Source organism: Protomyctophum parallelum (genome assembly GCF_964188405.1).
Source record: "Protomyctophum parallelum genome assembly, chromosome: 8".
Lineage (NCBI taxonomy): Eukaryota > Metazoa > Chordata > Actinopteri > Myctophiformes > Myctophidae > Protomyctophum > Protomyctophum parallelum.
The window spans coordinates 47,387,184-47,415,014 of NC_139703.1; the positions used below are offsets into that span (position 1 = coordinate 47,387,184).

Here is a 27,831-nt window from a genome sequence, read left to right on the forward strand (position 1 = left end):
GTTGAATTGCTCTGATTTATATCCGCATTGTTGTTTATTTTGTCTTCTCAAATTATATTTAATAATGTTTCTTGAAAGGCGCTATAAAAATGCAAGTTATTATTATTAATATCTTAAGCATAATTGACAGTGTCTTGGGTTCTTTATGATTTCAATGCAAATTCCTTCCACCATACGCCTACTTCTGACAGCAGTACTGGTCCAACCCTATTCTTATATCACTAAGTATATGCTACATAATTATATCACTCATTCTTGAGAGGGACAAAAGTGGAAAAAACATGTCCCACACATAAGAGCCTTATGTTAAAAATAAATTAATTCATAAAAATAAAAGCACTTGCAAAGTTAAATGTAATACAGTTGTGTATATGCCATTAATTTCATTGTTTTCATATGCCATCTGAATTAGTTAAAAGCAGGCACTGTACCCAAAAACGCCTGTATTTAGCCTGTCCCCAGCAAGTGGTCACAATTTCAAACTGCTAAAAAAGTGTCCAATACTGTCACAATCACATAAATATACATACTAAATTAAAGTAGATTGTCAACAACATAGCAAACAATATACACAGTTAATTTTCCTGTGACCATGGTAGACATTTTGAAAAATGTCTACCACAGGACAAATCTAAATAGTACCATGTATCCTACTATCCCACATCTTTGAAAATGTATGATTAGTCACCAGAATCAAGATCCTAGGTGGTGTAGAACTTGAGTTATTGTAAAATAACAGCAGGTGGCGGCCATTTTGAAAATGGCTGCCATGGTCACAGGGCCAATATAAATAGTACCACTGTATTCCTCATCCTTGAAAATGTGGGATTAGTCACCAGAATCAAGATCCTAGGTGGTCTAGAACCTAAATCAGTTAAACTTGTTCGTCAACTCCGTCAGACGTTCGTCCCGTGATGTTTTTGTTAATTTCCAAATAAATAGAAAATTCGATGTTAAATATTTTGTGCTTATATATTGAAACACCAACTGAAATGATACGTAATGATTTTTTTTTGTGGTTTTCATGTTATATTGAAAATAAAGGTTGAAATGACTGATTTGAGAAATTGACTGATAGTGTGATATTGGAACAAAACAATATTAAAAATTGTCTTACTTAACTTGATTACTGAAAGCCATTATAAGATAACTGAGGACTTTATATTGTTGAAATTATCAAATTCAATTAAAAGGGATTTTAGTGTGTCTGACGGAGTTGACATGAATCAGGTATTAAGTGCATAAATGTCCCATTTTAGAAAGAAATGTTATACGAAAAACCTGTTCCTTCTCAAGATTGGTAGTTGAGACCTGTGTCTACAAATACATCTATTTGATTTGAATGTATCTTAAAAAAAAAAAGAAATCTAGTTTGAAAGGTTTTGTCCCTATCTCAAGAATGGGTGATGTGTATATATATATATAATAATTGTGGCGAGCCAGCAGGGGGAGAGGTCTTTGATTTGCATAAAGGTTTACTCAAGTTAAGGTTTAAAGATGGAGGTATTTTAAAATATAAAAATTCCAAATGCAGTGTTGGTAAAGGGAGAGGTGGAGACAGAGGATTATGAGGAGGCCATGGATTTTCTGAAGCAATATGGTTCCATTAACAGGACTGAAATAATCAAAGACACTAAATCACAATTTGATCTGGTTGTTGAATAATTATGCTTCAGGATCTGCTATACACAGATTGTATTCTGAAAAGTAGCGTGCAGTTTGTGCACTAGTTCTGGCATTATACTGTTTTCTCCCACCAAGATTGGACTTTGACCCCCAGTATATTGGCGAGTATGTTAATATGATTTACAAATGTTAAATTCATGATTATTAAAAAATATATACATTTTCAAATTCATTGAATTAATACACTATTTGTTTGCTGTGCTGTGCATAAATCTACTTGTAGCCTTTTTCAACGCATCACTGTTGGAAAAATAATGTGCCCCCCTTTAAAAATGATATGCACCCCTGGTGGACTTGTGCCTGAAGCCGGCGCTGAATGTATTGTTTCACTATCAGTTTTTCATGAGGCTAGAAATGTTTGAAATGTGTTTACTGTATCTGAGAATTACACTGCTCAAATTCTCCATAAGAGGGCAGTAGAGACCACAATACGCATTACATATGCCTATGTTTTGGAAAGCATCTTGGGTCAACTGCTGTTTTTAAATGTGCTATATAAATAAAATGTACTTAACTTGACATAGGTAGGCTATCGAATGTTGTTAGTAAACCCCTTAACAAAACACCTTTACACATATCTATGATATCCTATGTGAAGCACACGTTGTGCCTTTAAACGTTTAATTTATATTCGGGAACAATTACAATGGCATAGGCATAATTGTACCACCCTTTTTTCTTTCTTTCTATTGTGCTTTTAAAAGGTATGCTCTCAACCTGTATAGGTGTAACATAAAACTAGCATATTCCTTGGCAGGCTGTGGGCTGTGTGGCAAGGTGTTGTGTGACAACATGAAATATAGATTATATCTCCCTGTATGTGGATTAACCACTTGAACAAGATAAGTGTGTATGGAAGATAAACGGTCCAAGTACAGAGCCTACACGGGTCCAGTTACTGTAATACTGCAGCGTAAAGACAGACTGGAGTAGAGGTTAAATCATGTTTTGGGAGCGTCTCTTATTGGATAGAAAGAATAGAACAAGGCCAAATTCAGAGAATTTGTAATAGAATATCTCATCTCTCTGATCGCAGGACTGCCTTTACTTTACCCACAGGGAGCATGTGGTCAGTGTACTTAACTAGTTGATCTACCAGGAACCCCATGACTGCCTAGATGTTCTGAGACACGTAACGCGTACTGATGACTGTTCTCATCACATCACTAAATAGCATAAGGGAATTCAGAGAAAATGTTAGTTACAATATGCAGCTTACAATCAGACAACTTGTTTTAACCTAGGAGGAAAGCATCCTTGAGATGATTGGATGTTTTCAGCATTCCAATTGATATGCTATTTGTAAGCACAAGCTACTTCCTCACTAAGTAAGAAAACAAAGATTTGCTTGTGTCATGTTAATTTGTTTTACAGAGAAAAAAAAGACTAACCAGAAGTAGATTAACAAATTACGCAAAATTAACTTGAGAATCGTGTGGACATTTCACTTATCTGATAAAACAAGAGAATCGGAACAATTTCATAAAATCACTAAGGAGTTAGTTTCCTTTATAAAACTAGTATAAATAATCGCAAAGACAAGTGCAGACAAAACTGCAGTGGTACGAGAGATCAAATGTTTGCAGTGTTTTTGTGGAGGGGTAAAACAGGCAGATATTAAGACAGATTTTGACAAAGGTCAAGAGGACGACAGTGTTTGACAAGGATCAATTAGGCTTATGTCAAATGGAACATGACTTTGATCATTATTTCTAATCATAATTTGCATTCATTTCCAATCTTGCATTTTTATTGCCAGTTATTAGCATAACACCTTGTTATGGCTGCCATGCACTGCCATGTCAAGAAGACACTGACAAGGTCAAGGTTATTATGGCACTGTTGTGGGAACATTTAGTCCTGCTTAGTGTGGAGACTAATGCAGTATTTATTTGTCAATTTGCATGGATGTGCTCTGGTATAAAAACATGTAGGAATCACACAGCAGCCTGCGCACTAGCTCGTCGGCCTGAGAGAGATTGGCCCGTGCTAGCTCCTCGTCCGTTTGTGACAGGAAGTCCCCAACTTCCGGACAAGCCTTGATCTCTGGAATGTTGTATCCTCTTTCGTCATCACCTGAAAACGAAGGTGGATACTAGATTAGAGATCAGCACAAGCCAAGATAAGAGCCAGTCCTAGACGTCAGGGTGCTTGCTGTGTTATCTCTAAATCTAGTTTTGATACTCAACATAACATCATTTGCACGAACAGTCATGTCTTTGTCACAATGGCAATTCTTTGCACATACAAGTCAATACACAAAGATAGGTCAAAAGTATGCTGAACTTTATTTTTACACTTGTTTATCAGATACTGTAAGGCAAACTTAAATCTGTCTCACCGCATCTGTCTGCCATGCTGTCAAAGAAGAGCCAGGAACGAGTGTCAGCGCCATATTTTACAAATGACACATAATGACTAGTTTTAATACAGAGAACAGCAAACAGCTGCATCATGTGCCTTGGCACAGCGTTATCAGTGTGCATCTGTGGTGGCACTGCCAGAGCTCTGGGGCAGTGGCCCTGCCGCAATCGATGGGAATGCACCTTAAGAAAAAGTAAGACATAAAAAAAGTTATACTTTTAGAAGGAAAACAACATCAGTCCTTGTGTAACTTTTCTTGTATGACATGGAGGTGACTTTGCATTTAAAACCATATGCCACAACCATAATTATGCTTACCTGTGTATTGCAAGTGGAGCAGTACTGTTTGATTTTCCCTGGTTGGAGTTTACAGTCTGGAAGACATTGAGGACATTCGATCTCTGCCACACACCCACAGATAAAGCATTCTCTTGGAGCTGTTAGGGGAAGTAAACAATCCATAGCTAAGATTCAGAATGGCCCCAAAGTTTGGCATCCAAAACGTGTCTACCATAGAAAGTACGAGTGTATTTTTAAAGGGACTAAGCTGAAAAAGTGAGGGGCGCTCTTATCATACATCATCTCATTTGTCTTCAATGATTGTTTACACACTTTTGTCTTCAATGTTTGACATTATTACATTATTATATATGTGTTTACACAAACACTCAAAGCTGGACATAGGAGGGGCCCCTCAAAAAGTAAAAGGCACCGTCAAAATCTTTAATGTCCTACTCACAGTTATATAGCAGATCTGTGATGTCCAGCTCTGTGGAGGGGATTATATTGGGGAACATTTTGTACTTCTTTCCAAACCTTGGCATCTGCACTATTAGACAGGATGGAGTCTGATGAGGAAATGGTGGAGACAATCATTAAGCCTAAGTTACTACTGTGAGGGTGAACTGAAAATAGCCTATCTAGCATCTCACAACATGTCGCTCTGGGGGCATAGCTTAGTGGGTGGGTAGAGAAGCTGCCTCGTAATCAGAACGTCACCAGTTGGATTCCCAGCCCCAGTCTATGTGTCGTTGAGCAATACACCCACCAAGCTCTAACTGCTTCCCCCTAAGCGCCCAATATAACTGTCTAAGCAGCCATCAGCTGGATGAAACTGAAACAATTTTTTCACCGCGGCATTAAGTTATGTTGTGCTGCAATGCATTGTGAGCTGGTAGATCTGCTATTTCGGCACATGAAACCAAAATGAAAAGTAGAAATCAAGCTCATGTATATCATCACTTTGAATGATTGCATAACAAAGCAGCACAACCCACCTCCTCAAACTTTAGGTCACATGAGAGGAAAGACGTGTCCAGCAATTGTTGGACGGTGGGCATCTGGACCACCTGCTCTTTTTCCAAAATGATCTGGAAGGTATAGGCCCCCTGAAAAATTTCTCCTCTAGATCTATGATGATAAGAACTTCAGTGAGTTGAGTTTGCAAAGAAAAACGAGACAGGTTATCATTAATGCATCCGTTTCATACCTGAGTTTAAGCAAGGGCTCTATGCAAAGTCCCTTCTGCAGGAGAACTGTGATGAATTCCTCAGGATCTGCAGGAAAGCAGTATTTTTATTATATAGCCTACATGACTCTTTAAACGTATATTATTTTATAAACATATAAAATATATTATCTTGATCACACCTTCGACAATTTCTATCATAACAATGAAAACAAATTGCTCCAGGCACACATACTGTATAATACCTTTTTCTTCTGTGAGGAAGGTTTCACAGCCCAGCTGTTCACGGAATTTCATCACACTTGCAGCAGGAACAAATCCTTGTCTGAATAGAAAACAGTAGCAATCAGTGCCAGCACAGGAATGATACAACAGCATGCAAAGGCTAAAACAAACAAATGCACTCACACACAAACACACACAGACTCACAATCTCATGCACAATAGCTGCATGTATTTCATTTTAGTACATAACGGACCTAATGCAAATGGTAAATGGTGCATTTATATAGCACCTTTAACCAAGGCGCTTTACATAGATTACATTCACCCATTCACACACAGATGGTGGAGGAAACCATGCAAGGCACCAACCGAGCAATTAGGGGTTGTCACAGTGTCTTGTTCATGGACACTTCGCCAGTAACTCTGTAAATACCACCATACCATATCAATAAAGCTAATACAACAAAATGGGTTGTTTACCCAGTGGAAAAACATTATCATTCATGCCTATATTTAGCTAACTTGAGGGTAATACAGTTAATGTACCTGCGTAAGCGGTTGATGATTTCTTTTCTAAGAGTGCAGGATATGGGTTGTTCTGTTGGTTTGCGGGTGCTGCAGAGAGTATCCAGCGTTGTGGGTGAACTGAACAGACTGTGTAGGGACAATTTTCACTTTTATCAACTTGGCACTTGGATGCTGCAATTTATTTGTATTTTTATGCAAGTTGTGTTAAATTAAATTAAAATGGCCCCAATACTGTGCCAATAAAGTAAATCTGATCTGAATCTGAAGCGAGTGCTACTGGAGGGTGCTGCTGAACTTGTTGTACCTGAAGAGTGTGGCATCCAGATAACAGGAGTTAAAGTGACCCTGAATACCCTTCATTCTTCCCACCAACAAAGACATGGCCTCTGATTCATGTATAGGGGGTGCATCCTCCTCAAAGTCATCTGGTGGGGGAAAAAAAGAAAACACATTGAATAATAAAGTAATTATGTTCCACTCCCAATAGAATTATGTGCATATACGTGCATATACAGTACATGTGCAAGCTGGAGATGGTTCTTTGGGTTTCAGGCTCTCCATATATGTAGTGGAGCGGAGAAACCTGCTGTCAGGGCTGCACTTTGTAACTGGCATAAACAAAGCTCTGTTCCCTTTGCAGGAGAAATATCTCTGGCCTCCATACATCCCATCAGAACAGCCATTTACATCGTAGTCCTGAAAGAGTGAGAGTCAAGATAGAGGTAGTTAAATCTCACAAAAACCTCTATTCTGCATAAAGGGCAACATTGCTGAATCTGATTCTGAATCGTATTGTTCTGTGAGGATGACATGAAAATCTGACATAACACTTTCTCTGCCTGTCTACAGTATGCAAAATTATGTGTTTTAATACATTTTACATAGCCAAGCAAGCAAGCTCTCAACACAGAACACATCACAACGACCATAGCTGATTATCTACACCAGGGGTGAATTAATTAAGGTGACTTGATTGATTGACATCAAAAAGGGCAAACATCACTAAAACTATTTCCATTTCCCCCCCTTTATATCCAATTCCAAGTGTGTTTGTCATGTTATGTAACTCCAGCTCTGCTTTTCCAAAGCCCCCTCAGGTAAAATGTTTAACTATTTTCAGCAATGAGATCATATTTTAGATCTTGTTGAGCGGGTCATTTTGAAAGTAGCAAAAAGTACAAAAAGTCTGGGCACCCCTAATCTACACAGTATAGTTGCATAGGCTATAACATTACTGCTACTTCATTTTTTGTCAAAGATACAGATTTTTATGGCTTTATTTTTTTTTGTTATGATACTGTAACTGTACATTTTAAATAAATGCAATATAAGGCTGTTAACGCAGAGCCTGTGAATAGAAATTGCATGCATCAATGGCAGTATGGTTCTTTAACTCACCAATTCAATTCCTGCCGATTCAGTCGTTTTTCCAGGGAGAACTCCCATCCAGCGGATGACTCCATATACAGTGACCCCTGTATTTGATATCACTTCCACCATGGACCCTACATCTAGGCGAATATGGGAACTGTTGGGGCTTTGACGGATACTCTGCATTTCAATCATTTGTCGTGCACGTGATCCCATATTTGGCATGGAGTTGATGCGTGACACTGCCTTTCTGTTTAAACCTGGAGGCAAAGGGACAACAATCGTAGTTATTATGAAGTTGTTTATTTGAAGCAAAATTTTGATGTTTTAGGCCGCATTGACCTTCATCAGGTTCAGGTTCCCACCTTTCATATTTTGTTTCTCACCAGCACCATTTAATATGGGTGTCTGACAATGACATTTTATTGGTCTTGTGACAATTTGTGCGCGCTGTCACATGCTGTATGCCATCAGATTGACCTCCAGTAAACATGCCACAGGTCTAAATATGAGGTATGCAGACTCTCTGAGCACACAATGTACATAAATGGCAGCTCATGTGATAACTTTACCATTCTGCATTCCAGAACACTTGGGGCCGGTTTTTCAGGTTCTATGTGCCGCTCGATTGGTGCCCTCACCGTATTCACAGGTGCTTGTGTAAAGCAGTTCAGTTTAAGAGATTGTTTTTGTTGAATAAAAGCCATGAGGGTTTACTTAACCACTAATTACATGGAGAATTACCTTTTGTATTAAAAAAAATGAGATAATATATTAAAGTCTAACTAATGTTGCTATGATTAGGTGATGTAATGATGATGTAAAACAAACAGACAAAACAAACATTAAACTCTCTTTATTGTTAATGGCATTTAATGTTTGTGTTAGTGACAAACTATTAACAATGTGATCACTTGTTAATAGTTTATTTCACTGTAATGTTTGCTCATATTTTATTGTATTCTTCTCTTGTGGACTAGTACTTAGACATGCAAATAAACAAACGGTAGGGCAGGCTACTGACCTCCAGAGTGGCTGTCTCTCCAGTGAAGACCAACAGGGACAGAATAAGCAGGGACCACCTGGATGATGTCTGCTGCATTGAATAAGGGAAGAGGGACGGGCTTCTTGGATGGAGTGGGATCAGACTCCTGTAAAAAATAAATTGAAGGACCTTCAGTTAAAAATAAATATATCAAATACACAAAGATACAACTCCCAGTTACAACTCCTGTGCATGGTTACATAAGTGTTATGCAGTAATACTCTATTACAAGTGGATATTCCTTTTTGAAATAGGCAGGTCACATGAGAAGAAAATTCAACCCTATATCTTGTCTGGCTCATATTGCCAATATCAAAGATACTCACCACAAATTCAACCTCAAAGCCAAGCATTCGCAGATCTTCTTGGTTCTCCTTCCTGCCGATCTGCATAAGGTTCTTCACCAGCCCTGGCATGTGTCCTTTCTTGTGCTTCACCACCACAAGGTCATCCTGAGACAGTTCACAGATGGCAGAAAACAGCTGAGGATTACACAGCAGCTCTAGGCGTTTGCTTGACGGGGACACGAAGAGCAGAAGCTGAGCTTGGTGGCGGGTTAACGGGTATGTGTCATCAGATCTCACGACCCCCCCAGTCTTGGGGCTGCCTGCATTGCTGCCACTGCCGTAGAGCAATCCCATCAGTTCCCCATGCTGTAACTCTGCCTCCACATGGCCAATGCATCCTCTGGAGAAGCCTTTCCTCGCCTTGCCTCTTGTCACAATGAAGAATTTCTCTTTTCCTCCTGCTTTGATCTCCATGAGACTCCTTGTTTGCACAATAGTTTTCTGCAAAAGTTTAGGCTAGCAGACAAAATTCTAATATTTAATTCTAATAATTTTCACTGTATTGTGTGCAAAGTCATTTCAGAATATCTAAAAAAAAACTTTTGAGTATATATATTAAAGAGAAGAATGAAAGAAAGTTCTTCAACTTTCAGCTGAATAATGAATTGTCATCATTGTATAAGGGTCATACAAAATTGGTGGTGGCAAAATTGTGCTAGCCTAAATCCACTTGACCCCAGCTGGAATAAAGACACGTTTGGTTCTCGTCTAAAAAGGTTTCACTACAACATTCTGAAACACAGATGAAATCAGTAGGCCAATAATAGATAGATATACTTACTCAGGATTTTCAAAGGCCAATTACCGGTATTTAAATGTCACTGACATTCTGCATCGGTGAGCACGAGCCGAGGTCTGAACTCGTCACAAAGTTCCTATGAATAAAGAAGTCTCAAGTCTGCCTGCGTTCCCAGTGAGTTGATATAGTGACCTGGCAGTGACCGGCGACGCCTACTCACTGCGTGCTAGTAGCCTAGTGTGCGCGTTGCTTAGATTGGAAGCCAGTAGACAGGAAAGAAAGAGAGCCCTGATACTTTATCTACACATTCTACAGTGTTCCAAGTGACACATCATTCCATTCCACAATCCACAGGTAGGCAAGCCTAGAATATGTATGCAAGTGCATGGCAGGTTCAGGTCGTTACAGCAGATAAATAAAGACCAGCTTGAAATTTCAAGGAAGGGGGAATACTGAGCCTAATTTCTTTATTTTGCTTTTCAACACTATATTATCTTTTAGTTTGTGATGAAGCGAATGTACATACATTGGGCGCGTTCGGAAATTGCGCACTGAGTAGGCGAGCGAGTGCGCTCCGGTGCGGTATTTCCGAACGCGCCCAATTGTATGTAGCCTATCTACTTATTTGACCTTGGAGACATAATTCTGCATTTATTTAAGGCTGCAGTTAACATTCCATGGGAATAGAATTAGGTTAAAGTGAAACTATTTACAGGTAAATGATCAATTGAAACGAGCAGCGAGCTGATATTTTTGTATAATTTGTAATTGTACTAGGCTACTGAAAGATGATCAATAAACAAAAAAAGTTTGTCAAATAAACAGAATAAATGAGCCATTTCACCACAAATAATTTATATCCAATTAATTATACATGAAACAAGTTGACTTTACATTGATCTGCTTCAACAATCTGCTTCATTGCAAATACAAAGTAGAGTAGTCTGCCCTCTGTTGGTCACTGGTTGTTACTGCAAATACAATAAATAATGAAATAAGACCACATTCTCTCATCCTTGTAGTTAAGACACCGTCAGTTTTCAATTACATGACAACATAAACTATAAATATGGACTGTATTAGGTATAGAAATGTTTTTCTTTTGTTATCGATATCCTGTGCAGGAGATTGTCTCACGGTCCAATAAAGTCCTTGTTCCACTTGATACCCCGAACCACAGATAGTGCCTTCACCCTTTGGACAATGTGACCCTTTCCACGCAACATCTGCACCGCCTCCTCTGGAAACAGAGCTAAAAAGTGAAAAGGCAGGGCAGAAGGATAAACACAAATGCTTGTGTGTCAAAAACAAAGGCCATAGTAGAATGAAGAACTATTGGGTCATATACTTAAGTCTTACAGTCTACAAGAAGGCTGTTTGATTGGAGCTGGGGATGAAGTCTTCCTATGGACAAGCTCTCATTCATTTCTTTATGGCTGGATAATGCATTTATCAACACCTACAAAAACAAATGTCACAAAATGGAAAGCATCTTGTTACCGTCTTAACTACCCTTTTTTATTAGATTAGATTAAATGTATTGTCACTGCAGAGTATACAAATAGCCTACTTTGACAATGAAATGAAGAGTGTCGTCTAACCAGAAGTGCAATACAGTAATGGTAGTACCTACATCCACATTTAAAATATACACAAGTCAAAATACTGTAAAGTACTGTATCATTGCAGACCTGAGTAATCCCACTCAGACTGTGTTCTCCATCTGAATTGGTTAATGCCAGATAGCTCCCACATTTATTCCAGGGCGGCAGAACTATTATGGTCATGAGAGATGACAATGGCCTCTTCCCTGGTTGGATCCGGTTTCTCTACAATGTAAAAGGCAACCAAAGAACATGGAATTATGAAAGTCTTCATAAAGAATTTTCTGGACACTCTGCATGTCAAATCTCCATGAACAATCAGTCTATGACATCACTTGTTGTGTATTGTGTATTCACAATACAGGGAATATTTAAAGCTTTTCCCTGCACAATCTATATTGATATTGTTGCACATGCCGAACTATCCTAACGCACCACTATTTGTCTTTCTTCTTCGCCACATTTCAGTTTAGTGCACTCTGTTAAGAATTCATGCAGGAATGTGTATGCTATAAACTAGCTATAGGTACATACAAGTAAAGGGGAAAAGAATACTAAAGTTCTGTCTATTGTGAACTTGTGGCTTACTAGTTATGTAATTTACCAGAGTATTGATTATCTCTTCGGTTTTGTTAGGCATAGAGAAGTCAAGGATGTGACTGTTGAGGAGAATGCCTGAGGGAGTCATGATTCTACTCCCAAATGGCCTGCTCAAGGAACTGTAATGTAAAAACAATGCATGAAGAGTGCCAAGTGGCTCATACCATGAATGTTACCTTTTGTGGTGACATTAAAGTTTGATGTAATTCAAATGGATCAAACACACTACCTTGTCACGGATACAATGAGGCCATCTTGTCCCATTACTATCACTTGGCTAGCCACGGCCTCACCCTTGATGGAGATAGTTGGGTCATGGTCTGGTGGAGAGGCGTGGGACGAATTGATTTTCTGCCGTAGCATATCAGCCTTTCTCTTGCTTTAACAAAGACACGGGTACGGGTGTAAGAGAGAACATCCACCAAAATCACGTCGGAGTTGTACTAGATAAGTAGTAAGAGGCACTGATCCAGGTAAAATGAAAGGTCAGATTTTCAGGAAAGTTGGTGAGAATGATCAGTAACCCAGAAGAGATGACCAAGTTTGGTTCAAACAAATAAAAATGGCCACGGTCACAATCAAGAACAAGAGATGTTGATGCGGGCAGGGTTTTTAAAATCTTTTTTCCCCCAATAACATGGATGCCATTTCCTGGGTCCATAAAATAATTATAAAACAGGATTTCACCTGATAATGAAGTGTGTTTACAGTACATAAATAATAAAATACAGAAATACAGAATACCCATTTTCTGGAAATAAATAGTTTACCTTAGCATCTCAGAAAGAAGCTGAGGAGTTGAAATTGAGGAGTTGTGCATAGCGTCATCCAAACCACTGGCTAAAGCCAGAGTTTCTTTCAAAGACTTTAAAATGAATAATAAAAAGGGAAATAGCATTCAATAAGGAAACTAGAATTTCTGTAATCACCAAAGAGGCGACACCTAAGGTTGAGATCCTGTACCTCAGCAATCCAATGGTATATGTTACGTGAACCACCAGTTTCATAGAGGTTGAAGCCCTCCAGCAGGTTGAGGGTCGATATCAAGGCAGCACCAGCAGATGGGGTAACTAGAACTCTAAATCCTAATGGAATTAAAGCACATTATGTAGAATGTGAATGAATGAAAAGTGTCATGGAACCAAATTCATTTGACAAATGACATGTGTAATATTTTATATAGAGTATATAGTACAGCATTTACCATGATACAGGCCTATCACAGGTTGTACAAACTCTGCACTATAGTTACTGATATCCTCTCTGCTCAGGACCCCTCCATTTGCTTGCACCTATGAATGATCGAAGTACAAGTCAATTACAGTTTCTGTGCACCTGGATTCAAACCCATAGTTAAACCAAACTTTCGGGCTACTACAGGCAGAGACACTTGATGTTTCCCCCACTATATATATGCAACAATCCTTTTCAAATGTTACCTCATCCACCATCTCTTGCGATATGTTCCCACTGTAAAAGTCTGACAGGCCAGTTTCGAGGACAGCAGCGAGACTCTGCATTCTAAGAAATGCACCAGGAACAAGAGCCCGACCCCCTGGGAAGAATGTACTCCTGAAGCGCCCCGACAGGTTCTCGCTGCTTACCTTAGTTATGGCTTCAGCTGTTGAACAACAATTTGTCAAATACTAATGAAGAAAGTATGTCATGTTTATGACAACTTACATAATTACGTCAACTTGTGACCTTTGGAGGAAACACTGACTTACCTAGACTGTGAGACACATTGAAACCATCTCTGGCAATATCAGCTGCTCTGGCAACCACATCCTTCCATGACAAGCTGGAATGGAGCAATGTTGTGCTTAAAGGCAAATAAAAAGGAGATGGGGAAACAAATGTGGCAAGAAACCAGGTAAAAAGCCATATCCAGTATCCTACCTCCCATATAGTTTATGAGCTTGGTGTAACCCTTTGAGCATACTTGGCACTCCAACCTGCAGACCTGGCTGAGTGGATGAGATGGCATATAATGAACTTCTGCATTACTAAACAAATTCAGGCATGTTATGAGATGTTTCCCCGTCCTAATATTACCTTTAGCTCTAGAGTATTGTGAAACATCTCCTTTATTGCGTAAGGTGCACTTTCCTGAAAATTGATTGCCCTGGATTCATTCTTATGAATGTCATGAACCAGCATTACCCCTCCTCTACATAAAGATAATAAAATATTAGACAGCGTTTAGTCTCATATAGTTCTGTGATTAATATTTTACAGTAAACATACCTTAATTGTATGGCTACATACCCACCAATACCTGACAAATGCGGATGCACAACACCTAGACAGAGGACAGCAACGATGGCTGCATCTACACTGGAACCTTGATCATGAAGGACCCTTTGACCTAACTCTGTGCAGTACTTATGATCTGTCACCAGCACACCTTTCCTGATCTAGGATGACAAGGGCGTTTAAATATGAGCAAGATTACAGTTGTGTTTGAGACTGAGCTCTACTTGTACATGTGAGATAGGTATAAATTATGGCATACTTGAATTTTCCCCAGGTACATTTGCAGGATCATAGCAACAGTGACTGCTATGGCAAAGATGATGGATGCTGCATAGATTTTATGACAGGTATCATGACAGGAAGTAAGTGTCTTGGGTACTGTAGGAGGTGGGTCGCCAGCAGAATGTTTCAAAGAGAAGCCTTTAGCTTTCAGATCACCATCGTCGCCAGAGACCAGCTGTTTTATAGGTATCTCATTTGGGAGAAGGCTGAGGTCTGTGTTAAGAAAATACTGGTAATGATTTTTGATTCCTGACCCTAATAGAACCAGGGTTTGCGTAACCAAGGGTATACACATACCTGTATCAGGATCCTGTTCTTTGGTCAATGTGCCAGGTGAGCCTCCAAAACTCTTGTAATTGATTTGATTGTTGTTGTTCAATTTTGTTTCAGGGGATAAATCCATTATTTTTGTGTTTACTCTGAAAGAGACACACAAATTGTATCAAAGCAAAACATTAAAAGATGGATTTGGGGATTAAGTAGTGTTTGTTCAGTTCACTAACACTAACTGCACTCAATCCTCAGCTGCACAAATCAGTAATGGAAGACAGGAGTTGTAATTAACTCCTGACCAATGAGATTTTGTATGTGCATCTGATATTTCTCTCTAGTCTTGGTGAAGTTTTACCAACATAGTACAGACATTAGAATGCTTGGCATTGATTAAGAAATAATGCAAATTCAAGACCAATATTTTTATTGCTGTATGATGTTTTTAAGCTGGCAATACAAACTCAGAGCATAAAAATAAATACATTGAGGTATACACAACTTAAATGTGGGGATACATTATTGATAGGCTAGGCTTTCTAGATCAACGAGAACATTTAGATCAACTCAAATATATAAAAGTCAAATGCACACAACCAAAATATTGTGTCATTTAATTAGATCTTAATCTTAAAGCTGTGTACAGTCACATTACAAATACAAAAGCTGCCCATGATCAGATAAGTGCTTTGTGGTCTTCCTTTTTGCTATTACATCGATCATACCCCACCACCCTTCCCACCTCGACAAGGGGGCCAAATTGCCACCTTGTGAATATGTCCAATGGAGTACATAATTATGTATAGATCATTTCAATCATTACTATTACATTTGAGTATGTGACTTCCAAGGTATATGGCCTGACCAATTTGTGTGCTTATATTAGCTTGGCGTCCTAGTAGAGCCTTGGGTGCAGTTGCGACGTCCTGGCTGGTGGAGGTAGGTGCTGCGTATGTGGAAGGAGTGGCGCTGGGCTCGCTGGCAGACACAGTTCTGACGTTGAATGCAGCTGCGGGACAGTTGGTGACGGTCAACCCATGCATGAGCCCTCTGGACACGAGTCACCTGGGTCATCTTAGCCAAGGCTCTAGCCTGGGATGTAGTGCTGCGGATGCTCAGAATAGTAGCGCTGTTGTTTGGAACAGAGACATCTGGCTTTAATATGTAGTAAATTAAAAAATATATTAATTTACATGTTTCAAAAGCACTCAGTGTGCCCTTGGTTCACAGTCTCTTTGTTGATTTTGTGTTTTATTTTGAAACTCAGTTCTAGGGGTACATGATTTCGAAAACACAGGACGTGATGTTCCATCCAAAGTGCCTAGGGACTCTGCAAGGCAGGGGCGTCCTACTCCCTGAGCCAGGCTTTCACTTGAGCACATATTCAAAGTAATCAATTAAATCGATAATGTAATGGATAGATTAACAATCACTCCCTGAGTCCCTATGTATATATGTGAAGATCATTAAAAAAATGTCATGCATTTTTTTTTTAATGTGAAAAACAGATCTACAAACGCAAATTGTAATTGAGATGTGTTTGATTGTTGTGTGTCGCAAAGCTATTTTCAAAATGTTTGCGTGACACCATTGTGTGACAAACCTAGTATAAAATAATAGGTCTTAAAACGTTAATCCATTCATTGAAATATGCGTGTGTATTATGAAAATGTTTTAAAGCTTCTTGATTATTCATTTAATCCAAAAAGTAATAAATAGAATAATCTGTAATGATATAATCGATAGTTGCAACCCTACTGAGTTCTAGAAAGAAGACCGCACTTCTTCCCTTGTTGACATCACCTTCTCTCACCTAATGTCAGTTTCTGGGTTTGCATCAGTTTCCTCATTGACAGCAGGGTTTGATGGCGCCCTACGAACAGAGGAGTCATCGTTCTCTGTATCCTGGTCTGCCACAGAACTCACTTCATTTACTGCTTCTGCAGAAACCCATTAGTATGGAACTTTAAGGCCTAATGTGGCATGCCAAACTCTACAAGCTAACAGCGCACCATGATCGATAGTTGTCGAGCTTTTTGGCAAGTGTCACTCTTGTGTGATGAAATATTAATCAGACTCTCAAAAACTTTGATTTATATTCAGCATTGGAGTTTAAAATGGAAAACTAACTTTCTGAACAAAATTAACTAATTGCAATTCATCACAGAAAAAAAACTAGAAAAAGTGCCCTTCCGGGCACAGGTCTCCACCAGGTTATCCACAGATCCGTGCAGTTAGAGGTAAAAACACTTTTCGGCCAGTTATAGCGCCACCTTGAGGCTGAGTTGAAATTGTTCATGTGGCATTTCGTCCTCGGCCTAGTGGGAATGTGGGTGCACAATTTCACGGAAATCACGCGATGTGTTCATGATTTGCAGCATTTTGTTTGAAACTGAGCACTCCTGTGAACTTTGGAAGCCAATCTTAACCAATCAGGATGGAGTCTGATAAATCTGAAAGACCCGTTTCGTTGAATGGCTCTAGAGAGACTGTGTACCAATTTGCGTGATGTTTGGACAAAATCTGTAGGTGTACTGTGCAAAAACGTGTTTTGCACAAAGCGGCCTCCTGGTGGCGCTATAACAGGCCGTTCTGGAAAGTTTGGGGCAGAGGTTCATGGTTGGCATCCAGGGAGTGTGTGTGCAAAATATGGCATTGAAAAACTTGTTTTGCACAAAGCGGCCTCCTGGTGGCGCTATAACAGGCCGTTCTGGAAAGTTTGGGGCAGAGGTTCATGGTTGGCATCCAGGGAGTGTGTGTGCAAAATATGGCATCGACCGGGTTAACGGTGGCCGAGATTAGCTGTTCACGGACACACACACGGACACACACGCGGACGGACGGAGTGCAAAACATACTCTCCCCACATGCCTTCGGCCTGGTGGAGACAACAACCACCCATTTAGCTACAGAACTGACCTGTATGGTTGACTAGAAGCCAGCCCTCATCGTCAACCACTTCGCCAGACTTCAGATCTTGGTGAGCATCCTCATCTCCCCGAAAAAACAAACTGGTAAATATTTTGAACATGTTTGGTTTCTGTCAGGTGTATAGGGTAGTTGCTCCCTCATGTAGTTCTCAATGGATGTCCCACCAATAGACCTTGACAGAAAAAGACAAATGTGACAGTTACATCAGATCACTTGGCGCTGCCTCTCTGTTTCATTGTTGTCAAGTAGCATCTATGATCCTTGGCCCGTTATTTTTTTATAACGGTAAACCTAGACACCCTTATGGCCTATTGTAAGTTAAACAATAATAGACTCAACTGATTGTAATGGTCATTGATTGGCCAATGAAAGCCCTGCAATGATTTTGAATAATCAACTGGCACGCAGAGCCCCATTGTTGCGTCCATCTGTTTTTGGTCATGGGGGAGGGGCTTCTTTGCTCCAGTCCTACTTGCGTAGCTCTCTCGTCACTTTCAGTCTCGTGCGTTCTCTACGCGGTGTCGCCGTACCACTACCAGCAGCAGGTGTGGTGGTAACATTAACGTAACGATATTGTAGGCTACTGTAGTAGGCCTACCCAGGCCAACACTTCAATAGCAACTAGAAAAAGTGCCCTTCTGGGCACAGGTCTCCACCAGGTTATCCACAGATCCGTGCAGTTAGAGGTAAAAACACTTTTGGGCCAGTTATAGCGCCACCTTGAGGCTGAGTTGAAATTGTTAATGTGGCATTTCGTCCTCGGCCTAGTGGGAATGTGCGTGCACAATTTCAGGGAAATCACGCGATGTGTTCATGATTTGCATAATTTTGTTTGAAACTGAGCACTCCTGTGAACTTTGGAAGCCAATCTTAACCAATCAGGATGGAGTGTGAGAAATCTGAAAGACCCGTTTCGTTGAATGGCTCTAGAGAGACTGTGTACTAATTTGCGTGATGTTTGGACAAAATCTGTAGGTGTACTGTGAAAAAACTTGTTTTGCACAAAGCGGCCTCCTGGTGGCGCTATAACAGGCCGTTCTGGAAAGTTTGGGGCAGAGGTTCATGGTTGGCATCCAGGGAGTGTGTGTGCAAAATTTGGCATCGACCGGGTTAACGGTGGCTGAGATTAGCTGGTCACGGACGGACGGACGGACGGACACACGGACACACGGACGGACGGACGGAGTGCAAAACATACTCTCCCCATGCCTTCGGCTGGTGGAGACAATAATGAGTTGCGCTGCTCACAAATAGAGTGGTCTACACTAGCCAGCCTACAGGTCATGTGTGAGGTTGAGCCATGGCTGCAGTCAGAGTTTGGAAAAGCAGACAAGCAGTAGACATTTCCGTCGCCGATCAGTGAGCATGGACATGCGAACTGAGTTAAGACATCAACATCTGGAACAGATGCAGTCTGAACACCAGCATAGGTGTATTAGGCTACCACGAAACGAAAATAATGATCTATCAGTACTATCGACAGTGTTATGGCTTTATAGTTAAGAATATAAGAACACATTTAGTGTTGAACAGTGCATGGCTACATATGATGCCAATTGCCATACAGCCTCATAGGAGTGGCACACAAAAATAAAACAACATTCCGAATTGTGTTCACATGTGTTCCGTGTTGTATTTGTCACCTCCGAACATAACGGTTCTCGTGAACTATAGTATTTTGATATTTAATGGAGCGGTCGAAGGACGTATACTATAAGTCACACAACACCTGCAGCTACAGTCAGACAAACGATGAGAGCATCGTAGGCTATACTTTATCGTCTCTCTGTCTGTAATAATAAAGCTATAATGCCACCTTACCTGGATGATGGGGATCGTCTCTCAAATTAATTCGCTGTCCATTTTAAATTGTTACGAATTTTAAATGTTTTACCAGTTTTACTTCAGTTTAAATGTAGCCTAACTTATCGAACTGATGCCATGCCATGCACCAATTAATATTTCTTTTTTCGTGGCTGCTGTTTTGCAACTGTTTGGAAATAACAACAGCTCAGCTGCTCGCACGGCACCTCCTCTTTCTCCGCCTACTTAGAGGTCCACCAACCAATCAGAGGGCGCATAAAGAGCCATCTGTTTTTGAAATGCAGTACAGTACAGGCGCTGTCTAATAGCATTTAGTGTTTTAAATACATTTAAATTTAAACAGCCGCTGTTTTTGTTGGGATGTCTCCGAGACTGCGTCAAATATAATTTGCGAGGCCTATTGTTTTTTTCCTTGGAAAAGTTGGAATTTAATTTAATTGGGGTTTGGGGGATGTTACCGCAAACGATGAGGGCGGAATCTGAATTTTATAGCTTGCCTACAGAATATAATAGAAATAAAAACAAGCCATAGATATAAGTGCTTCCTTGCGGGTTCAACTTCAACCGCTTTAGCATTATATTTGATTTGTACTAAACTGTACTCGCCTCTGTGCCTTTTTTGTGCATTGTACAAGTAATCAACCAACTAATCAATCATTGAAACAATCAAACCTTCTCGGGGTGACCGTACCTATACCGAATATTGTCCCTGCTACCCATTTTTCCTCAATACAAATCACACCCGTGTGAACTGAGTGGTGCAACTCTGTGTGGGGGTCCCCAGGGGTCGGGGATCCCCGGAACGTCCACCCACATAGGAACAGACATTGCCCATTGAAGTGGATGCACCACCAAAATCTGAATCCCCCCACCGCCCCCCCCCCCCCCCCTTTTCCCCTCACTGTATATTTTTTCTTTTCCCTTTTTGCTTCCCTTATGATGAATTCCTGTTCTGTTCTTTAACTACATAGAAGTGTATTTGTACGTCTCTAAATGTTTTGATGAATTGAACATGGTGGACCCTGTTGTAAACAAGTGTAATGCTTAATTGGGTCGTCCACTCACTTAACAGTCTTGATATTGAGTTTGTGCTTGAAATGTACTGTAATTCTGCAAACTGTTAATAAATATTTAAATCTATCAATCTATCAATCAATCCAAAAATCTCAGTCAAACAGACCGGTCATTAATTGTAAGGACTGTATACTGTTGTCAGTCTCAAATTGCTAGTTTATTCCAAAAGGTGGCGCAATTGCACCACTGGATTGACAACAACAAATCAATGACTGATTTGACTGATTGCAGAGCTCCTGCTGTTTTGTTTTGTTTTCTTGTTGCTGTTTTATTTTAATTTTTTTCGGGTCACAATCACAAATTACCTTTTTGCATTAAGTTGACAATACCATTCAATATTTCAATTTAGAATCCTTTTGAATTTCAATACCATTCAAATGTATGATTTTGTTAACGATTAAGAACATATAGAGGCTATGCCTGACAATATAGGCCTATTTCAGAAATGATTGTAGGCTACAATAAAGCTACCAAGCTGTTTTTATCAGGCTTTTTTATAGGTTAATAATCATAATACAATGTTGCAAAGTGCTTCACATAAAACTGACGAAATTAAATAAATTAAAGGCAACAACTGAATGAAACGGGCTGCAAATTAAAAAGCAGACATTGCTGTTTACTGTGTTTTGTCTACAGGCCAATGCCCTTGATGGCCCTCTGTTAAAGCATTGAGCAGTTTGAGCTTTGAGGCATATGTTTTCTGTCTCTGTCTCTCTTCTGCGCACTTTACCATTGCTATGGAAGGTGGGGTGTGCCCTCGGGGCGATCACACCCCTACTGCCTATGTCAGAGTATTTCAGCAGAGAGAAGTGCGTTTAGTCATTTTGAGAGCGCTGCACAAGCACACAGTAGAGTAGAGTTGTATAAGTAGCCCAAAATCTCGTGGATTATTGGATGGTATTTCTCTTCGTATTGTTGTTTCTGTGAAGATCTGAAGAACCCGTTGCATTTTCCGCCGTGTTGTGCTGTTGACCAACTTGTCCCGCAGGATATATACTTTTAACATCAAAAAGGAAAATGCCTCGATCTTTCTTGGTCAAAAAATATTTCGCCAAACAAAAGCCAAACTATAGTGAACTGGAATATCAGAATGGTAAGTTACAAAACTCTTACTAAAGCTATATAGTTAATGCATAATTATGAATGCATCCTTATAAGCGCATAAAACTTCACAGCCACCTGTTTTCTTAATTGGCTGTAGAATAATTATATATAGTGTCAAGTATATTCCTTAAACCTATCGAATGTGGCATGTGCGCAATTCTTTTCTTTTGACTACAAACAAACCAGCTCCATGACCATGATCAAGTTGAGGCCCGTTAGATGCACTTTCCCCCTTTTTGCTACTAGACAGAGCTCCATTCATGTTACAACCCCTTGTGAATACGTGGGAGGAAATGGCCCATGAAACTTCTACATGCCTACAGCGTTTATACTCTATATTCTATATATATATATTCTAAGGACAAACACAGGAATATCCACAATTAGCATGGGTAGAATAGGTGTCACTATATTGAATGTATGAGTAAATATAAAACATAATTCAGATCAGATGTCTCTCTATCTGTCATCTATACCTCCATGCATGGTTAGACCGAATTATTGTTGTTTTATGCTGGCTGTGTGTTTGAACAGATCGTCTTGTTTCTCGCCCTCAGACACTTCATTGGATAGATACCCTCTCTCTGAGCTTGCACCAGGGGAGAATGGTTCAACAGCCACCTGCTACACAACAGGCATAGTGTGGGACCTGAGTGTGCTCCCAGCCCTATACCTACCCTCCCATACACAACCCTCTGCTGCCCCAGGTCCACTGGATCTCAGCTCCCCATCCAGTCTGAGCAGCAATGCCAGCAGCAGTGGAGAGGAGGACGATGGTCGCACCTCAGACCCTCCTAGCCCCGAACCCACTCACAGCTACATCCCTCGCCAGCGAATGAAATGCACCGGCTCCAAGATCCACGGAAGTCCAAGGGAAGAGGAGGAGAGAGAGGCCCCCGCCACAGTAGCAAGGCCAGCCTTTTTCTGCAAACACTGCCCAAAAGAGTACACCAGCCTTGGGGCTCTGAAGATGCACATCCGGTCACACACTCTGCCATGTGTATGCACCACTTGTGGGAAAGCCTTCTCTAGGCCTTGGCTGCTGCGTGGCCATATTCGAACACACACGGGTAAGATTCACTTAGTAGATGGATGAGGTCATTGGCTCTATAGGATCCACTAACACACATAAAAACAACAATCCTTACTTGGTTGCCAACTTTCCATTATGTTTTATGAGGTATGAGGTATAAGCATGTAAGAAATCATACATGCCTCTGCTTCAAGCTGCAAATAAATTCACTTCGGTTGTTGTAACTGTTATTTATCGGTTGCTTCTAAACTAAAGCATGGTCATTATCTGGCAAGTTTTTTATGGGGAAGGATATTATTCAATACAGTCAGTGCGATGAGCTCATCACAAAAGTGGTAAACAGTACACCCATAGGGAAGCCCGGTATAGGCCCATTGATCACTCACTGTGTTCCTGCATCAATGACCTGCTGGGTACTTATCTTATCACAGACTGGATGAAGACAACAGACGAGGGATAGAATTCTGTCAAAGGGTACAAAGAATGTTTGAAGGACCTCTAGCTACCATTGAGCACTTACTACCTGAGGCAGTATGTTAGGGCACTAATCTCATTTAGCTCTTGATTAAATCATGCTAATTCGGTCAGACCCCTCCAGAAATACCTCATGTCTCTTCATTAGCTTCAGAATGAGGTGTTAATGGCCTGCTTCTGTACTTGGAGACGCCTGTCTGTCATTTTCTGTGACCATTAGCCCCGTTTTGCCAAATACTTTTGGTGGCTTCACATGGCCCATCATTTCTACTATGCCAGAAATAGTATCTATAAATTAAATTGTTTCTCAATTAACAAAAGTACCCACAATTCCATTGAATTATGAAACGACAACAATACTCACATATAAATGATATACATAATATGTTCACAAGATACTGTGTGTGTGTGTGTGTGTGTGTGTGTGTGTGTGTGTGTGTGTGTGTGTGTGTGTGTGTGTGTGTGTGTGTGTGTGTGTGTGTGTGTGTGTGTGTGTGTGTGTGTGTGTGTGTGTGTGTGTGTGTTTATATGATCACCTTTCTTTGGTTGATGAACACATCTTGTAATCTATTCCTAACATAATGCTAACCTGGAACTTGCTATGTAGACTACTGTTGCTAGGCATTATGATGAAACCATTGAATGGCCACATCTCAGCAAGTGTAGTAATCACAGTAAAGTCATATGATGTGCTCACTGAACCTTTGTCTTGCCCCCTTCCAGGTGAGCGTCCCTTCTCCTGTCCCCACTGCAATCGGGCGTTTGCTGACCGCTCCAACCTAAGGGCACATCTGCAGACGCACGCCGAAGTGAAGAAGTACCAGTGTGGAGTATGCTCTCGCACATTCAGCCGCATGTCGCTGTTACAGAAACACACCTCTTCAGGCTGTTGCTCTGCCACGGTTTGAGCCAGGCTATGGAGTTGACGGATCCACGCAGACCTCAGGGCCAGTGGAAGGTGGAGGGCAGCGGGGGCGGAGAAGAGATGCACACGGTCCCAAGCAGTCTGTTGACAACCAGCAGCACCGTAAGTGCATGGGGACCGCCCGAAAAGCCCTGGAAGGAATAGCCAACCTGGTAGTAAGGGCTGACGCTTCTTTATGGTTGAGAGTTTCACAAGCGTCTTGGCTTCTTTGTTTGCTGCAAAACCACAAGAGGAGCTGATAAATATATACACCTTTTTATTTGACTGCCGCAAGTCAAATTTCAAGCCATTCTTGGTTGATATCTTGGCACTGGACCAAAAACTGAACTGAATAATCATGACAATCACCAAATATCTGGCTCGGTGTTCAAAGTGCATTAGATTCCAAAGACCAAATCTTTTGTGGACTCATGGGGTTAGTGTTCAGTCTGTCTCTGGTACTGGCCAACTCAAGATCATGGTCTAGACACGGCTGCTGGGAGGTAGGGGTGCGTGGGTGGAATAAAACTCTCAGCGGGCCTCAACACACACACACACACACACACACACACACACACACACACACACACACACACACACACACACACACACACACACACACAGCTGTCCCTGGTACTGTGTTGTAGATAGACAAAGTGCTAACAGGTGCTACAGCCATGACCTTCACTGTTTGATAACAGGTAACTTCCACTGCCCTCAGATAGCTAACAAAAAAAGAGGAAGTCTATTATCAATAACGATGGCGTCAGAGAGACTTCGTTTTCTCCAGTGGGGAGGATTTTAAGCCTCTATTTTGACCACATCCAAAGTTCCAAACCCTCTTTCTAATCTGATGCGTTTCAGAGATAAGGAGAAGCCATTTTGTTCGGTGTTTTCTATGGAAGCTGTGTTCCTGTAATAATGTTTTTCTTTTTAATGACATTTCAAGTCATGCACTCAAGGTTACCACAGTGTTACTAATGCCTACCAAAGCCATTTTTATGTAAGATGTGATATGAATTGTGCCTTGAAATCTATATAGCCTATACGTTTTGAAACCAAAAAATGTGCCTTTTCTTTTTACCTCAGTCAGTAGTTGACTTGTGATTTAATAATAAGAAAGAGAAGAAAAAAAAACATTTGCAGTATTAATGGAAATTGGCACCAAAAAAAACAAAGAAGAAGGCTGGGACCAAAGAACGTGTGTTTCAAGTGTTTACTCAACTGAGGTATGGTTGCCCAAGACCATGTAAATAAAACGGTCTGTATGGAGATCCGTTTAAAACTTTCCTGAATATTTTATGGTGGTTTTATAGTGCAATGTCCAGATATGTCTTATATAAATTTTGTACTGTTCCTGTGTGTTAACTTCTATTTCTTGTTTTTCATGAAATTTGCATTCAATAAAGTAATTTATGTTTATTAAAACTTTCTTTTGGTCATTTGCATTCATTGAATAATATTCGCAGGAGATGTCATTACATAGCGTTTAAAATATATATGAAAATTACATATAGAAAATGTTTCTCTTGCTGTAGTTTCTGTTAGAAACTGTGGCAATTACTTTATCCATTGCTTAATTCATAAACAAGGGTTTTATATTAAACTGATGTTTATTCTCATATTGGATGGTGTAAAATGGACCATTGTGCTGAAGCTTAAGTACAGGTGTGCAGGTGGTTACACGGTGATGGATGGGGACAACTGATTGCACCTGCTCTAACTTCACACCTGCCACCAACTTCTCAAAGCCACTGTGCAAACACTGCTGGGTATGCGTGTGTGTGTGTGTGTGTGTGTGTGGTGTGTGTGTGTGTGCGTGTGTGTGTGTGTGTGTGTGGTGTGTGTGTGTGTGCATGCGCACACACACACTTGTGCATGTCTAAAATTGAAAGTAGTTGCGGGTAAGTCCGACACATTTGTTATTTCGACAGTTTCGTGATTTACAGTATTCGATTGTGAATCTCACATATAAGGCTATCACTATAAATAATAATTTGTGTTGGAATTCCAATGGGCTGACGTCCAGCCATTCGGCCTTTGGACAGAGTGAATGTATTTCCCCCCCCTCCTTTAGGAGAGTATAACGTTCTCTTCTTCCTCTGCCTAGACAGTGAGTCAGAGTCTGCTCATCCTGGAGCCGAGGTTCCCATGGCTCCTTGACTGCACTGCTCTTCTCTCAGTCAGTCAGCCAGCCGGCCAGCCAGCCGGCCAGCTAGGCAGTCAGATTGGTGGTTGTGCGTGGGCTGAGGCCCAGGCCAGTGCAGGGTGAGGTAAGCTGTTCCACGCAGTGGCTCACTCTGGCTCCTCATTTCCTTCTGAGTCAGGGAAATATGCACACATCCCCTAGCCAGGACGACTGTTGTATTATGCATCAGTGTGATTCAGTGCATATAGCCTAGATTTTGCACAGCAAAGTTATGAATGTTATTTTCAGCAAACGCTTTGAGTTAAATAAACACTTTGCTGTGTCAAGTTTGTTAAGACAGATGCGTCAACATCTATGTACAGATACAGACCAGGCCAAGTGTGGGGATAATGCGAATAACCTTGATAGTGGCTCATTTGGTTGTTCATTTTGTACTTTTGTCCAGGATGTTCTATACTGTGCCTCTGTTGTGGCAATTTACTAAACATAAATAAAAAGGCCTGTTTGATGACGTACATTGCAAACATGAGCTGAGGCTCTGCTGAAGAAATACTAAAATAACCCAGTGTTTTAAATGATCTATCTACTCAAATTCTTTATCCTTTTGTTTCTGCTTCTTAGTCATCCCACAAGGACATTGCCCTCTATGCTTAATTTTGATGGCATTTCTTATCATTCACACATTTGACTTGGCTGTTGCTCACTTTCTTATGATTTTATTTCTCTATTTGTTTCTCTTGGAGAAATAAAGACATAACATGCTCCCCTTCTTGTTCCTCGGGGAGAATGGAAGGCCTGGATCTGAAATCTGAGAACTCTTTCCTGCTGTGCGCTTTACAGCGCCAGAACACTCACTGTAATTTACCAAAAGTGGCTGCTATTTATGCCATAAAGCATGTGTTTAACATTCCAGAACCCCACTGTGTTTGTGTATTCCTCGCTCTCTCATTCGCGCTCTCTCTCTCCCACTCACTCTTTGCCTGCCTCTATGGCTGGCTGTATTTCTATTTATGTATGTGTGTGTGTGTGTGTGTGTGTGTGTGTGTGTGTGTGTGTACGCGCAGCCAGTGTGTGTCTGCGTAGCCAGTGTGTGTGTGTGTGTGTGTGTGTGTGTGTGTGTGTGAACGGTTTCTGCAAGGCAGCATGAGCCCCCTCCCTCTTCACAGAAGGATCATCTCTCCCCCTCTGAGACAAGGCCGACAGGAAGTGAGAGTTTACATTGGCCTACTTTACCCAAAAAAGCATGCTGGCCGGGCCAGAGAGCTCAAGTAGTGTTTCTGTTGCTGCTGTTGCTGCCGCCACATCCCATCCCCCCCGTCGGCCGTCCCACCCACCCACGCCTGCTCCCAGGCCCAGTTCTGGAGGTGGGTGGGGAGGGTACAAAACTAAAGCGTGGCCTTCAATGCAGCAGCAGCAGCCTGTGGCCTGGGAGACAGGAAAGAACTGTCAGCATCTCATAAACAGGACTCATGCTGCATCCATGATGTTCTGAGCCTGCAGAAACCTTCATGCAGGAACAGCCTTCAGTTGAGCTGACAAGACGTTAACCATTG

General features: G+C 40.8%; 4 protein-coding genes across 10 annotated transcripts; 1 reads left to right on the forward strand and 3 right to left on the reverse strand.

Annotated features, from left to right (window-relative positions):
- Nucleotides 1-3,535: 3,535 nt before the first annotated feature.
- On the reverse strand, nucleotides 3,536-9,924 carry cyld2 (cylindromatosis (turban tumor syndrome) 2). Of its 7 annotated transcripts, none has more exons than XM_083770757.1 (14): nucleotides 9,816-9,924; nucleotides 9,014-9,139; nucleotides 8,667-8,790; nucleotides 7,670-7,902; nucleotides 6,790-6,967; nucleotides 6,576-6,696; nucleotides 6,290-6,397; nucleotides 5,764-5,843; nucleotides 5,540-5,606; nucleotides 5,328-5,460; nucleotides 4,790-4,898; nucleotides 4,369-4,487; nucleotides 4,028-4,232; nucleotides 3,536-3,762 (listed from the first exon to the last, which is right to left on the reverse strand). In XM_083770757.1, exons 2-14 carry the CDS (start codon nucleotides 9,101-9,103, stop codon nucleotides 3,575-3,577), a joined length of 1,755 nt encoding a protein of 584 aa, XP_083626883.1. In that variant the 5' UTR covers nucleotides 9,104-9,139; nucleotides 9,816-9,924; the 3' UTR covers nucleotides 3,536-3,574. The 7 variants fall into 7 exon arrangements, with proteins under 7 accessions (XP_083626883.1, XP_083626882.1, XP_083626878.1 ...); XM_083770756.1 differs by having other exon boundaries at nucleotides 8,667-8,793; XM_083770752.1 differs by having other exon boundaries at nucleotides 8,667-8,793; nucleotides 9,014-9,475; nucleotides 9,816-9,900.
- Nucleotides 9,925-11,203: 1,279 nt separating this feature from the next.
- On the reverse strand, nucleotides 11,204-14,918 carry LOC310863058 (glutathione hydrolase 7-like; the record flags this gene model as incomplete). Its single annotated transcript, XM_083771180.1, has 13 exons — nucleotides 11,204-11,209; nucleotides 11,465-11,602; nucleotides 11,982-12,096; nucleotides 12,207-12,356; nucleotides 12,921-13,062; nucleotides 13,182-13,269; nucleotides 13,417-13,598; nucleotides 13,705-13,778; nucleotides 13,877-13,944; nucleotides 14,033-14,147; nucleotides 14,246-14,394; nucleotides 14,493-14,611; nucleotides 14,813-14,918. 13 exons carry the CDS (start codon nucleotides 14,916-14,918, stop codon nucleotides 11,204-11,206), a joined length of 1,452 nt encoding a protein of 483 aa, XP_083627306.1.
- A 296-nt stretch (nucleotides 14,919-15,214) lies between these two features.
- On the reverse strand, nucleotides 15,215-19,686 carry tp53inp2a (tumor protein p53 inducible nuclear protein 2a). The gene is made up of 4 exons (XM_083770790.1): nucleotides 19,538-19,686; nucleotides 17,705-17,888; nucleotides 16,599-16,725; nucleotides 15,215-15,914 (listed from the first exon to the last, which is right to left on the reverse strand). Exons 2-4 carry the CDS (start codon nucleotides 17,814-17,816, stop codon nucleotides 15,668-15,670), a joined length of 486 nt encoding a protein of 161 aa, XP_083626916.1. The 5' UTR covers nucleotides 17,817-17,888; nucleotides 19,538-19,686; the 3' UTR covers nucleotides 15,215-15,667.
- Nucleotides 19,687-21,377: 1,691 nt separating this feature from the next.
- On the forward strand, nucleotides 21,378-25,561 carry snai1a (snail family zinc finger 1a). Its single transcript, XM_083770785.1, has 3 exons — nucleotides 21,378-21,707; nucleotides 22,276-22,788; nucleotides 23,949-25,561. The coding sequence occupies exons 1-3, from the start codon at nucleotides 21,632-21,634 to the stop codon at nucleotides 24,131-24,133; spliced, it is 774 nt and encodes a 257-aa protein (XP_083626911.1). The 5' UTR covers nucleotides 21,378-21,631; the 3' UTR covers nucleotides 24,134-25,561.
- The last annotated feature ends 2,270 nt before the right edge of the window (nucleotides 25,562-27,831 follow it).

What these genes read in the sequence shown, in the direction of transcription:
- cyld2 (XM_083770752.1), bottom strand. Translation starts at nt 9,448, where the DNA reads ATGGAGATCAAAGCAGGAGGAAAAGAGAAATTCTTCATTGTGACAAGA. An exon ending in GAGAGACAGCCACTCTGGAG is followed by an intron (nt 7,903 to 8,666) that starts GTCAGTAGCCTG and finishes CTTTGCCTCCAG; the next exon opens with GTTTAAACAGAAAGGCAGTG. An exon ending in CTGGATGCCACACTCTTCAG is followed by an intron (nt 6,398 to 6,575) that starts GTACAACAAGTT and finishes GTCCCTACACAG; the next exon opens with TCTGTTCAGTTCACCCACAA.
- tp53inp2a (XM_083770790.1), bottom strand. Translation starts at nt 17,816, where the DNA reads ATGTTCAAAATATTTACCAGTTTGTTTTTTCGGGGAGATGAGGATGCT. An exon ending in GCTTCTAGTCAACCATACAG is followed by an intron (nt 16,726 to 17,704) that starts GTCAGTTCTGTA and finishes GGGTTTCTGCAG; the next exon opens with AAGCAGTAAATGAAGTGAGT. An exon ending in AACCCAGAAACTGACATTAG is followed by an intron (nt 15,915 to 16,598) that starts GTGAGAGAAGGT and finishes TCCAAACAACAG; the next exon opens with CGCTACTATTCTGAGCATCC.
- snai1a (XM_083770785.1), top strand. Translation starts at nt 21,632, where the DNA reads ATGCCTCGATCTTTCTTGGTCAAAAAATATTTCGCCAAACAAAAGCCA. An exon ending in TGAACTGGAATATCAGAATG is followed by an intron (nt 21,708 to 22,275) that starts GTAAGTTACAAA and finishes TCTCGCCCTCAG; the next exon opens with ACACTTCATTGGATAGATAC. An exon ending in CCATATTCGAACACACACGG is followed by an intron (nt 22,789 to 23,948) that starts GTAAGATTCACT and finishes GCCCCCTTCCAG; the next exon opens with GTGAGCGTCCCTTCTCCTGT.